At 32.5% G+C, this 14,928-nt stretch overlaps 1 protein-coding gene across 1 annotated transcript; it reads right to left on the minus strand.

Moving 5' to 3' along the window:
* Positions 1 to 245: 245 nt before the first annotated feature.
* LOC143069098 (cytochrome P450 4A4-like) lies at positions 246 to 10,416 on the minus strand. Its single transcript, XM_076243555.1, has 12 exons — positions 10,216 to 10,416; positions 8,827 to 8,971; positions 8,228 to 8,272; positions 7,528 to 7,655; positions 6,526 to 6,641; positions 5,770 to 5,880; positions 4,871 to 5,006; positions 3,900 to 4,090; positions 2,731 to 2,864; positions 2,436 to 2,500; positions 2,201 to 2,277; positions 246 to 562 (listed from the first exon to the last, which is right to left on the minus strand). Exons 1-12 carry the CDS (start codon positions 10,378 to 10,380, stop codon positions 397 to 399), a joined length of 1,479 nt encoding a protein of 492 aa, XP_076099670.1. The 5' UTR covers positions 10,381 to 10,416; the 3' UTR covers positions 246 to 396.
* Between the last annotated feature and the right edge of the window lie 4,512 nt (positions 10,417 to 14,928).

Consider the following 14,928-nt stretch of genomic DNA (forward strand, 5'->3'; position numbering starts at 1 on the left):
CATCCCACAACCGGAGCATGTCTTCAGCTGGCTCCTTGATAATAATGTATACTAGTTCAGCCTCACTCAATCCCAAAAAATATAAATGAGAAAAAATCAACAACAACAAAAAGCACAACTTGAAAGCTAACAAAGGCTTAAGGTTCCAGACTTGGGACAGGCACACTATTTTCTTTTTACTCACAAATAGCAGTGCATCTGCATATGTATCTTAACTGGTTTTATTGATAAAGTAAACGTAAACGTTACAAATTCAATATATTTATTAAAATGAACAAGTTCCAGTGATGATGGTATCTACTAGTTTCTACTTTCTATTCCATTCTTCTCTCGGCTTGATCATGAACTTGGCAAACAGTTATCCAGTATCAAAGACGCTCTTGTCTTAACCAAGATTTATATTGGTGTCGCCTTTAGATACAAGCCATTCTTGCTCCTTAATATCAACATACTCTCAGGTTCTGCTGGTCGCTCAGGATCCAAATCCAAGTGGAAATTACGGACAATCATTGGAATAATTACTTTTATCTGAGTTAATGCAAACTGCATTCCAATACAGTTTCTGAAATAAATCATATAAAGTGTAAACAAAAGTTGACCTAGAGTGAACTTCAATGAGATGACAAAAGAAAGAAAAAAAGACATTTGAGGTGAATGTTTATCTGAAATTCCGAACATATTGTTTAATGCATTGTTTTTATTGATGTTTTTTTTTTGTTATGATGTTGCAGTCGTGTGTAAAATACTTTGTTTTGTCTGAAATAAACAAAAACATTCTAGTAATATATATAAAAAATTCGTAAGGGTTTCGCGTAACCCAGTGTCTCGACTACTTTTGCTGTTAATCGCAGACTCAACAAAATTGAGGAAAAAATCAATAAAAATATTCCTCTTGATACGATTTTTTTATTGTAAGAAGCTTCTGTCCAAGTTTGGTAAAAATCCAGGATAGTTTATGAGTCTAATAAATGTTTTAAAAACTTTTACTGCAGACTGTATGTTAACTGGAAGAAAAACTAAGTCCATTTATAAGTAAAATACAGATAAACCGGTACAAAATTTTAACAAAATTTCCTTCTAGATACTAGCTTTTGATCATAAACAAGCTTCTGTCCAAGTTTGGTACAAATCCAGGATAGCTTTTGATCATAAACAAGCTTCTGTCCAAGTTTGGTACAAATCCAGGATAGTAAAAGAAAGTTATCAAAATTTTAAAAACTTTAACCTCAGAGTGAATGTATTGTTTCCTGGCAGAAAAACTAAGTCCAATTATAGGTAAAATACGGAAAAAATGGTGTTTTGTTTTACAAAATTTACTTCTGAATAATATTTTAAAATTCTTATAATCATAAACAAGCATCTGTCCAAGTTTGGTACAAATCCAGGATAGTTTTAGAAAGTTATTAAAATTTTAAAAAGTTGAACCACAGATTGAAAGTAATGTTTCCTGGCAAAAAAACTAAGTCCATTTATAAGTAAAATGCAAAAAAAAATGGAATTTTATTTGAACAAAAATTACTTCTGGATACTATCTTATGATCATACACAAGCTTCTTTTTTTCAAAGTTTGGTAGAAATCCAGGATAGTTAAAGAAAGTTATTAAAATTTCAAAAACGTTAACCACAGAGTGAATATTTGTGGACGCCGCCGCCGCCAACGACGACGCCGACAGAGGATCGCTTTGTCTTGCTTTTTCGACTAAAGTCGAAGGCTCGATAAAAACAATTAAAGAAAGTTTATTCTTGTTTGAAGCTCCAGCAGCCAATATAAAATGCATGTGAAGATGACAATACATTCAAAACAAAACAAATTCCTTAATTGAATTGATATCAATATTACATATCAGAGAAGGTTATCAATTTATGCATTCTCATACCTTTAAACACAATGTCTCGACGATGGAAGTTTTTAACGACCTTGACTGGCTATATAGCCCTTGCACGGTGGGTCACAGTGTCTAATAGACCAGAAATCTATTTCAATGATACACCAACGGATTTCGGTCCGATTTATTTCATTTACATCAAACGCTACCCCACAAACAGTTAAATAGCATGCATGTACTGTAGCGTGGTGTCATTTTCCAGCGACAATCTATTCTAAATACTAATTTCTATATTTTCTGTTTTTAAGGAAACTGTTGACTCAAAAGTGCACGTGACCCAATGAAGACCAGAGATAACGTTAACTGATTCTTACCTTGGTCCCATTGAAAATGCCATAAATTGTAATGCTGAAACTTTATTTTCTGATGAAAATCTAGAAGGGTCATATATCTGAAATGATAAAAGACAACTTTAGGTATAATTGTAGTGATATTTTAGTAATGGAATGTGTGAGTGAATTAAGAATGTGAATATTTGAAGAAGAAAACAAGTTGTCAATTTATAAAGTTAAAATAATTTTAAAAATCCAACTATAATATAACTTATACCTCTGGATCTTTCCAAACATCCGGGTTTCTTTGAAGAGCATATATGGATACTCCCATCCGAACCCCTAAAATAAAAAAAAATAAAAATTTTGGGGCAATACATAAAGGTCGTCATTGTATTTACACATGTCAAAAGAAAGATATGAAATGACAGTAAATGCATCTTATAATACGAAATTCATTTGATCGTGCTTTATATTTTTATCCAGTATATAAATAAGTCGAAGTGTTACACAAAGTACTAGGAAACCCCCTGAACCAAGCTTAACAATTGTTGGAAACTTAAAATAATTACCTGCTGGAATCAGTCGACCATCGGGTAACAGTATATCTTTCTCTGTACAGCGAGATATATTCGGTACTGGTGCAAACATTCTCATACTTTCCTTCACACACATCAAAGTGTACTCCAGTTTGTTAATGTCTTCCCTACATTAGAAAAAAAATTCACTTGTTAATGTCATATTGTTAAAATAGTTTCTATCTCTGAACAGTACACAGATAGAAACTATTTAAACAACTACATTTATATTGATGCATGTTGTAATTTTTGTATCTCGAATTGATAGGCCATAACCTTTCTTTTCTACGAGATAAAATTAAACTAAAATTGACTAGTTAAACTTGTATTAAGAAAAGAGACATGCACATGATTGATTTCACTTGTTTTTAGTGAAGTATTATTCCTAATGCAGGCGATATCCTCAAATTGACACCATATAGCCGTACGAATATGAAATGTTTAAATTTGCGCGAAGTTGGCCCAAGCATGGTCAATTGCTATATAATCAATATCTGAAGAAAATTCGATGCCCACAGAATGTCAGGCAATGGCACACAAACTGCACAAACGATGGCTTTACGATGGGATAAATCATTATGGACAAATGAATTTAACACGAAAACGAACCTTCGCAATGATGTTTGGCAACTTTTGGCCCTAAATCTGGTCAATTACCAATCAATAGACGAAACAAGTTCGATGCTTACAGATGGTCAAGCAATGGCACACGAACCACATACACTTACGAAGGGATAAATGGACAAACGAATTCAACACGAAAATGTACCTTCGCAAGGTAACTCGACAATTGTTTTGAATGCCAAAGATTTTGCTATCGCTTATGAAGTTGTTGCCTGAGTCTGAGAAACTGAGTAGCTCAACCGGTGGCCATGCAATGGCTTGAGAGTGCGCTCACAAATGACCTTATATCACATTCGAATTTGAACATTTTGTTCATCGTGTTTCCATGTGGAGTCAATTCGGGAGAGTCTGACGCAAGCATTAGTCGATCTAAATAGGACAGAGTCCCTATTTAAAGGAATGGGCACATTTCAATAACAAAAAGAAACAGTTACTTTATAAAGCGCCTTAATAATTTCTAACCCAACTAATTAGTGGTTTCAGTTAAAATGTTTGTCAATTTCATCTGTTCAGAGATGTAGACATTGAACACAATTTACCATGTAATTTCATCTTTATTTCCCCATTTTTCTTTGACTTCTTCTCTGCATCTTTCTTGATATTCTGGATGTTTAGCCAGGTTGTAAAGACACCATGACAAAGTACTAGCAGTAGAATCGTGACCCTCAAACATAAAGGTATCTACTTCATCTTGTATTTCTGTATCCGACATTCCATTCCCATCCTCATCCTGTATAAACAAAATCTTGCTTACTTTATAATAAAGTTAGAATAGTTATAAACATTCAATCACTCAACTGTTATCATCAAATCGTGAAATGCTAATAAAAACGAAAATCACTTTAAGCTGAAAAATACGGTAGAAGAACGTCCATTTCAAAATGCTAAATCCCAAGACAACGATGTTATATAGAACTCATTTGTGACGAAGATGCGCTGGAGTATATTCACCTTTTAACGCACGGTAACATATAATTAGTGCTAGATTTTAGGAAATAAGTCTAGCACACAAACATTAGCGATAACATAAGAACCAGATAGCAAAAAAATAACAAAAAATAACAAAAAACATTAACAAAACAAACCAACGAACAAACAAACAACAATGATAACAACAAAACATAGATGTGCAAGAGCAGCAAGACACTAAAATTAATTTGAAGCTATGTATACGCATTTCTACAAATAAGTTTTCGTGTTTGGAATAAAATATTGGAAATTCGAAACAATTGAAACAATGAAGAACACAAAATTCCAGGATAACTCGTTATTGGTACCAAAAACGTCTGCATGTACACGAGCACATATATATTCAAGTTATGCCTGTTTTCTCCTTTTTCTTTTATAATTTGATTAAATGTTCAAATTAAGTCTACTTATGTGAGACGCACAATTTTCGATTTCAACATTCGTTTGAATTTGCCCCTGTTTTTAACATAAAAAAAAAAATTGACTTTGAAATCTATACACATGATACCTCACCTGACCCTAGCGTCTAAATCAATCTTACCCTCGAATTAATAAGAATATCCAAGAAGTCTGTGTTTCTACTGCCTTTTTCCTCAGTTCGTAACAGTTGTTTTCTGTCAGATATTATTTTAGATGAATGTTCATGAATAACTTCACAAGCTTTGTAAAATTTCTTTCTGAAATAAAGAAACGTCAATATTTCATCTTTAGGCCATAAAAATAATAGGTTTGTTTTTTAATCAGATAGGCATGAAGACTAATAAACACCCGATACTTCAATTTCTCTTTTTGAAGAAAAAAGAAAAAGAAAATGCCTACCTACCCACCCACTGTCTCAACCTTTAAGTAGGGTTTGGGCAAACCAAAATATTTTTAATTGTGGCCTTATACTAAATCTTTTATTCATATGAAACTCTTTCCATGAATTTAATTCAAACTCATAAAAAGGTATTATACAAGTGAGAGGTTTAGCTAGCTTTAAAACTAGTTTAATACATCATTTTCTCCATAAGAAAATGCCCGTACCAAGTCAGGAATATGACAGTTGTTATCCATTCGTTTAATGTGTTTGAGCTTTTGATTTTTTCATTTGATAAGGGACTTTCCGTTTTGAATTTTCCTCGGAGCTCAGTATTTTTGTGATTTTACTTTTTATGAGGCTCGAAATACAAATGTATTTATCTGAATGTTCCTTATTTTACGAATTGAAAGATCAAAGCAATGTCAAAACCATAATCAATAGATGCTAACGCAGTGTTGGGTTGACATGAACGTTGGTAAATGTTTTCTCCCAATTGCAAGCAGACGGGAAAGTATAGAAGATAATATTTATACGAAAATACACGACCAAGACAAATAACGTACATGAGGTCAGTACTGAAATAGCATGTATTCACATTAGCCTTTTCAATGTATACGTATTCAAAATTCCTTACTTACCCATTTTCTGTAAATTTGTAGATAAATGGGTTGTGGTGAAATGGATTTGTTATGCGTTTTACTATAAGTTCTGACACATCATACACTCCTTGTATATATGGATGTCTTGTACTGGAAATAAAGGTATTCTATCATTATGTTTATGTTCAATTATATATGCATATATACCAAACTGATGAGATCTACGTAATCTCAGAACTGCTTTTGCAGGAATTTTAATAGCCTTTCTTGATCGATAAAAGCAAAAAGCTATAATATAAAGGAAAATCCATGCGGCAACTTTTGAACGGGGAATTATTTGGTGGTAAATAACACATTATAAATTGTGTGCGTTCGAAGAACCTTTTCTGGATTTACCTTATCTTAAACCTTAAATTTTGAAAGTTTTTATCGATCAGCTTGCAGTGAATTGTAGAAATAAAATAGGTTATAAATTACTTTAGTAATCGAAGCACTGACTACCGAGCTGATGAGTACTCTTGGGGACTAGAACAGTCCACCAGCAGTGCTAACACGTTGTAAATTTCGCGCGTTCGAAATAAACTCATCATAGATATCAATTGATTCTTTAGACACAAAATCATCAAGAACGTTAACGCTTAAACTTGAACATTTGAACGCCAAAGATGTATAAATAAATAGCAATGTTAGCGATATTTATAGGACAGGGGACTTCGAAGACGGTATCATACATTCGCAAAACTGCACATGAATTTTACTTTCCTTGGGGGAAAAAACGGATAAACTTTGTCGTACCTTTCGTTTTGACAGTCACTGTTGTAGCCAAACAGACATTTCATCATACTGTCCAAGGTCAGAAGACTGATGTGATGAAAAGTTTCTACTGGTTCTGTCGTTTCCCTCCATTTTCCCTAAAATAAATATTTTGATCCATGTGAATATACAATAGGAAGATGTAGTATGATTTCATATATAACAATATTAAAGTTCAAAGGATGTTAGCAACTATAGGTCCCTCTATGGCTTCCAACAATTATACAAATCCATACCGCATAATTATAGCAAGTATGCATGCATACATGTATACATAAGTCGTTTACTTTTTCTGTGTTGTTGGGGTTATGCCTTATTCATTTATATCTAACCTATCTTTAATAATACCAAACTAAATGCCTTTCTTCAAATGCACAATTAACTTATGAATGGCTCGATTTGGAAACCTTCTTTCTGAATAGAAATGATCGAAAGTCTGTTGTTAAATTAACGTCCAGTGAAAAGTGTTTCATACTTAATGAATAAAAAAATCAACCTATATTAGAGTTTCTTACGAGTAACTGGAACAAAAGGACAGTCAGGATCAAAATTTTGATTTCCAGTTGAGTAAAGGTTATCTTGTATAATGTAAGAAATGTTAAATTTGCTTAGACTTCTTTACACTTATGACGTACATGTATGCAATCAAACAGACTGATTTCATATGTGTAATGTGAAATATGCCACCTAAAACGAGGACAACAAAAATAAATATACTTTTGGGGGCACTTTATAGCTTACTATTCGGTGTGAGCCAAGGCTCGGAAAGCCTCCCTTTTAAAGTCCGTAATTTGACCAATAATGGTTTACTTTTACAAATTGTGACTTAGATGAAGAGTTGTCTCATTTGGCACTCTTATCTTATCACATCTTCTTATATCTATATAATCATATCTATTGTCATATGAGGAAAATATTCATACTCATAGAAAATGTCTTAACTGTCGCTGAAAAAAAGTTTGTTTAAAATGGCGGCATACTCACTATCAATATTTTAGATGAATCATAAAATATCTTCACATAATTCTTGAGGATATCTTGATGAAATGCTGGTGTCATGAGACGTCTGTTTCTGTCCCATTTCTTACCACCACTCAGTAAAAGACCATCACCTTATAAAAAAAGTTAAATCACAAAAATACTGAACTCCTAGGAAAATTCAAAACGGAAAGTACATAATCAAATTGAAAAATCAAGAGCTCTGACACATTAAACGAATGGGTAACAACTTTCATATTCCTGACTTGGTACAGGCATTTTCTTATGAAGAAAATGGGGAATTAAACCTGGTTTTATAGCTAGCTATATTTCTCACTTGTAAGACGTCGTTCCTTCAAGTCTTTGAATACAAAAATTTAGGCAAAGAAAGATGAACATGTTGAATCAACTAAAAAAGGTCACTACTTAATATACTTGTCACTGGCCTTAGGGAAAGGTGAATGAAACTTACACAAACATTTTTGCCGAGGAAATAATATCATTAATAACAATGTATAAATAAAAAGATCACTGACCTTAATGAAAATATGGCTTTAGAATAAAGGGAATTTGATTTTCCAATGTCTTTATATAATATCATTAGCTTTAATCATGAACTTTTTCAAACTTGGACCATAAAAACGTGATGCCAAAAACAAAATCGTTCTCTTCCCTCCCGTTTAACTTTCTTTGAGCATAAACTTACCGATCCATGGCCTCATCAGTGCATAAGAAAATTCATCTTTAGGATCTGTAAGATATGAAACACACGATTAATTTCGTTCTTTTACTATTCCATTTCATGAATGAAAAGACAAAGTAGAAAATCGAAAATCGTTCTGAGAATACACGTCCAAGTCCTTCCAAAACATAGATTCAAAAGACAGACATGCTGTTATTCATACAAAGATATTTACATCTAAATGAAGAACAAGCAAAAATAAATGGCTTTATGAAAACAAACTGCAATGAAGCCGAAAGACCATGATATTAGATTATCTGGAAATGTTTGCATGACATAAATGACAAGTGCTTACTAAAAGGAAAAACAATATTTAAACTGTTTAAATCAGCTTTACATACAACTATACTATTCTACTTTGGAAAAAAAATGAAATTACAGAATCATTATAAGATAGGAAACAAAAAGTAACAAAAAAGAAATGCTTAAAATAGTAAACCAAAAATAGTTAAACATGAAACAAAAACAAACAAACAAAAACAACATAAAACACATAACAAGAAGAAAAGAAAAAGGCAAAACAACCCCATAACATACAAAAACGTCTTGATTGTGCACAGTACCTGTTCCTGATAAGACGTACTTAACAGTGGAAGGATTGACAGTCATCAAGAAGGCATCTGTTGGTCCCATCCATACAGGGAATGCTCCATTGTATTTCTTGGCATACTCTACAGTCCGAAGCATCCCTTGGTAATCTCCGGTCAGCTAAAACATAGTGTTTAACATTTTTTACAAATGTTTCTTATTTCCCTCAATATATATTTTACCCGCTTTACATGCACTGTTGTTAGTAGAATACAGCATAATGTATTCTTTTTTTCTTTACTTATATCGCTGCACTTGGTGGTTTTATTTCTGCAATGTTAATTGGATGTTGATTTACAGCCATCAATTGTACAGTGAAATAAGTCAAATAAGGCATGGATTAAGATAAACTTCAGTAGGTGCAATGTTTCTTCGTTCTTTTTGGTTTTATTTGGTTGTTGTAGTTTCAGTATTTAAGAAATAATTGATGCAAGCTATACTTTATTGTAGTTTTAACATGGGTAGGCATTATATTCGTGATTATTTTTGCCCAAACGATAGTGAGGCCTAAAATAACACGAATATAATGCCTACCCATGTTAAAACTACAATAAAGTATACATGGTATAGCTTGTATCAATTATTTCGATTCTGATTAGGACAATTAAGGTAATTTCTTTGTCCGATGTGTATAAGTGTAGAGCCATTGAGTAGGATCTTCCATGAACCTCCCTTTGTTGTTTGTAAAGAAGCAAACGACTGGCACTGTGATTTTCAGGGGAGGAGTTTTGAACAGCCAGCATGAACGGTTGTCGTATCTAAGTCAAATATGTCAATTTCCAAATGCAACACATTACAGTTATTGGATTTAGAGCATGGGTTTATTCACAAAGCGAAAGAAGCACGTCATATTAGAATTTTCAATAATGTATTTTTTTCTTTACTGATTTTTCTAATAAGTTTTTCTGTATACCTTCCATACTTTATGAATGTCTAAGGGGAAGAGATGAACAACAACAATACTCTGTCATATTTGAATGTGTTCGTCTGGACATGATTGATTAATTAACATTAACGTCCAGTGGAACATATTTCATGCATATTCAGGACTACACAAAATTAACAAATAAAATTAATAGAGCAAGATGAACAAACGGAATTTTAGAATTGGGGTACTTACTCTTAGTATATAAAATAGGAATATAAAAGCATGTATATCTTATGCGATATAGGTTTTGCTCATTGATGTAGGCCATTGTCTCAATCACAATGACCTACAATTTTTATTCTACGTCTTTTTGTCTCTTGTGGAGAGATGTCTCATTAGAAATCTCCTTCTATTCTAATATAGATAATGCCTTATTATGCACAATAATCTAACTGTAAAATAAAAAATTTAGATGGTGTATTCGTATAAAACTTACCTCCTTCATGTTGCCCCATAACCAATGTGGGGCCGGACCAGGGAAATCCTTTAATGCTCTTTGTAGTGCCTTTCTTCTTTGATATAGTCCATACAGTTTCTTTATTATGAATAGTATTATGAAAACAGGTATAAATTTCAACAAAGTCAGTGTTAAGGTAGCCATTTTAACCTTTATCTTTTTATTATCTGTAAGTTAGGTAATTCGACGATATTTATATAGTCATTTTGATAAACTTGTGGACATCGTAGATATTAAGACACTTTGACAACATTCGAAGGCTTGTTTGTGAAAACTTTTAAAATATTGTTATATAACTATATGATTTGGTCAGGTGAATTTATTTTACATGTACAGTCAGTGGACAAAAGTGAGTTCCCACTCGAAAAATGTCCTATCGTTTCAACTGAAATCAGAATTTAAAAAAAAATACCAAGTGACTTTACGAGCAATTTTTATAAAAAAAGAAACCAGAAGATGTAGAAATGTTTGCAGTTTTATTTTTTATTTGGCCATACTTTTCGTAAGGGACGTTTTAATTTTCTGATGTGTGTACACCTATATATAGATTGGGAGAAGCAAAAGTCAAATATAAGAATATTTTTCCGTGAAATGCATTATTGAAGGTGAAACATAGATTATACCGTCAGTTTGAATGGGTTTAGTATTTAAGAGATAGAGTAGGAGGGGTTGTTTAACTGGATACGAATATCACGTAACTGGTACTAGATAGGGACCACGAAGAGCAATACTGTTTACTTCAATAATTTATATTATGGAAGACACAAATGATACTTATGGTACTGTTTTGGTCTCATGGCTTCGAAGTATCAGACCAACAATTCACCAAGGTTGGTGCAATTTTTTCTTGAACCAACAAACACATTCGCAGAAATGAATCTTTTAATGACATTTAGACGTAAATACATTCGATTATATCACAATAGCATAGCCACTCCGACAAACAACTACATATCTTAAGAGAACGAAATATTCTGAGAGACAATATACAATCCAATACGGCTTCCAGTAAACCGGAAAATTAATAAACAAATGACAAAAGTATGATTCCAAACAGAGTAAGATTTGCAATGTTCGTTTTTCCCTGACTTTGAAGATACAATTCTATACCACACTCTACATAGACTCGGTGGAATATCAAAGCCGAAAAGAGTAGTTGCACACTAACGATAATTTTACTTAGTTTGTCTTTATTTATTTTTTTATTGTTAATTGAGTTACTTAAGGGCTTCCTACATTCCAATTGTAAATATTTGGTTATTTTTTTGATGCAAGACTTCACTATCTTTAAGACACAGTACTAATAGGCTCAACTTAATAAAAAAAAAAAAAAGGAAAGAGAAAATATACTGAAGTTAGATTTTAAACTACTTAACATACAATTGAGAATGTGAGTGGGGAATATGACAAAGAGAAAACAACTCGAACAAAGATCGAAACTAGCCAAATGCCGACACAGCAAGACAATATTATCATGCACCCCGGCGGAGGCGGGCTTCAACTGGTCCCTAACAAAAAAAGTGTACTAATTATGTGAAAAGGGACTTCACACTAAAGACTCGAAAACATAATTATAGATTCTAAATGAACTAAATTTAAAACAAAAAACAAACAAAAACTGAACGTTTTCTCTTCATTTTCATGATAAATCATAGCGTTCTATCTAAAACGGAACAAACATTGAAAAGATGAACCTTTCAGTGGTTCCTGGGAGGTAATATTTATGTCTACGGATTTCATACTTTTAAAAAAAATCAAAGTAGTCCGGCAATGTCCCAGTCTGGTCCAAAATCCCAAACATGATCAACTATTTTGCTATAAAATGTAAATAATTTTATTGGTATAAACAAAAAATAATGAATTAGAAATCACGGTTTTTTTTTAAATCATTGTTGACTAGAACACACCCGCGAAATCGCGGGCATTCAGATCGTAGTTTAAAGTATGTTAAGTGTTGTTTGAAGAATTTTGTAAAATATTGAGTGACTGGAGAATTTCAGCAAACGTTGTTTGAAGAATTGTGTAAAATATTGAATGACTGGAGAATTTCAGCAAACGTATCATGAGTCATAGGTTATTGGGGATAGGAAAATGTTTTTTTTTTTATCCCTCCTCCTATATTTCCTAAATTCCTAATTTTTGGTTTTCTATCAATTTCAATATGAACATACCTTTAGTATGTTGTGAACATTTAAGTAAGGAGCCTGTAATTCAGTGGTTGTCGTTTGTTTATGTGTTACATATTTGTTTTTCGCTCATTTTTTGTAAACAAATAAGGCCGCTAGTTTTCTCGTTTGAATTGTTTTACATCGTCATTTCGGGGTCTAATTTCTGTGTCATGTTGGTCTCTTGTGGAGAGTTGTCTCGACATGGCAATCATTCCACATCTTCTTTTTTTTTGTTGTAATCAATGAATTTTGTAAAAGATTTAATGACGGAGAATTTCAGAAAAGGTATCAAAAGTTCACATGAATAATTTTAGCGCTTATCTGTATATTATGAACATTCATTACTATATAAATAAAGTGTATTTACTTTCAATTCTAAGTTTACTAATCGATTCATGGTGGTCATTGATATAGTATACAGACCCTCTATTTAATAAACTCTGTGACCGCCGTGGATAGGTATGGGCTTTGCTCGTTGTTGAAGGCCGTATGCTGACCTATAGTTGTTAATTTCTGTGTCATTTTGGTCTCTTGTGGAGAGTTGTCTCAACATGGCAATCATACCACATCTTCTTCTTTTTTTTTTGTAATCAATGAATTTTGTAAAAGATTTAATGACTGAGAATTTCAGAAAAGGTATCAAAAGTTCACATGAAAAATTTTAGCGCTTATGTGTATATTATGAACATTCATTACTATATAAATAAAGTGTATTAACTTTCAATTCTAAGTTTACTAATGGTCATTGATATAGTATACAGACCCTCTATTTGATAAACTCTGTGACCGCCGTGGATAGTAAACTTGAAAATGATAGCAGATAGAATTAAAATACACTTTATAAAGTTAAATTTGTAGTATATGTATGTTCAAGTATACAGAAAAACGCAAACCGGAAGTCTAATCTGACTTAAAATTTAGTCCAATGACGGGACAATATCCGGATGCCTTTTTTCTCGTTTTTCTCCCAAAATAACTCAATCTGAATAATCATATGAATGGATGACAAATGCGACTATGCACTGTACCTATAGGACACAGAGGCGTGTTGATTAATTTATTGTGGAAAGAAGAGAAGCGACACCCAAAATGAGGTCTTCTCGTTTAATAGTATAGATATATTTGAACCTCAATTTTACCTGACATGTGCCTTCTTGTATAAATAAGTAAGTAAGTATATAATAAGTAGTAATAATTTTATAATAGTGACTTTTAGAATTGTGATGATGAATCAATAAATATATGACAATTACAGAGTTTGTATTATATAGGCAATGTTACACCCGGCCCACAATGCACCTAAAAGTCACATACTTGACTTAATAACTTTATTCGGACTAAATGTAAATTAAAAGAAATGTTAAAAAAAATTATATTCAATATATAAAAAATAAAATGTTGTAGATGATACAGCAACTGACGTCACGGTCTAATATAAAATGCACGAACTATATATTTTGCTGATTTTCTCATATGGAACAGGGATTTTCCATACTACCGTTAGTACAGAAAGTCCCTGTGTGCAGGAACATATGTATATATAGATACGTACCGATTATCAGGTTATCTGCATGTTGATATCGTAAAATATCAGCTGCGAGACATAATATGAAGCTTTTTGTCGAGTGAGCGTAGCGAACGAGATCAAAAAGCCTTCATATTATGTCAAGCAGCTGATATTTTACAATATCAATATGCAGATAATCTGATAATCGATTTATCGGGCTATATTTGCGTGTTTCAGAAGTGTTTTCTTTGTTTCACCAGCACACAAAAGATGACTTGATAAGTTCGGGTCAAAGTTATTAACGTCGGTTCAAACATTATGACGTCGCTGATATGTCAGGGTCAAAGTTATTAAGGCCGGGTCGACGTATTTGACGTCACAAAGACATGTATGATGATACGGAATAATATTAAGAGCTGAACAGAGTGATATAGACAGTGGGACGACCGATAAATATCGATATACTGTTCATATCCAGAAATCAACGCCACTTTGCTTATTTGAATATTATACTAAAGAAATCGGATACGGGTCACGGAAATTACATTAAAATGATAGGGAATTTTGAAAAAATGTCTGATTTAATTTTAATTTAAGTCACAGTGATAGACAGGTTGCCGGGGCAGACAATGAATATACACAACAGTATACACCATTTAAACGAAACATAATGACTGTTGTTGCAAAAATACAGGTTCCTGAGCTATTTTAAAAATCGAAGCGAGAGGCTTTTAATATTGCAGTGTAAAATACAGGCTAAAATGGCTAAAACGTCAAATTTGCAGACTTCGTGTTGAAAATTGGCTACTAAGGTCATTTTTCAATGTATCAGCATGATTCAAATCTGTGAAAATTATCAGGGTATCAACTTCAGCAAAACTATAAATTCGGCATTCAATATATAAATGTAATATTCAAAATATAGAAGTTAAGATGTAAAATGTAAATGGCAGCAGTGAATTGGGTATACGCGCGGGATCAGTAATCCTACTTTTAGAGTTTTTGGTCCCAAGGGAA

This window comes from Mytilus galloprovincialis, chromosome 3, assembly GCF_965363235.1.
Source record: "Mytilus galloprovincialis chromosome 3, xbMytGall1.hap1.1, whole genome shotgun sequence".
NCBI lineage: Eukaryota > Metazoa > Mollusca > Bivalvia > Mytilida > Mytilidae > Mytilus > Mytilus galloprovincialis.

Excerpts from the sequence above, each read along its gene's own strand:
- LOC143069098 (XM_076243555.1), bottom strand. The coding sequence starts at position 10,380 with ATGGCTACCTTAACACTGACTTTGTTGAAATTTATACCTGTTTTCATA. Across the intron at positions 8,273-8,826 it reads GTACGTCTTATCAGGAACAG|ATCCTAAAGATGAATTTTCT; the intron begins GTACTGTGCACA and ends CATATCTTACAG. Across the intron at positions 5,007-5,769 it reads TACAAATTTACAGAAAATGG|AAAGAAATTTTACAAAGCTT; the intron begins GTAAGTAAGGAA and ends TCTTTATTTCAG.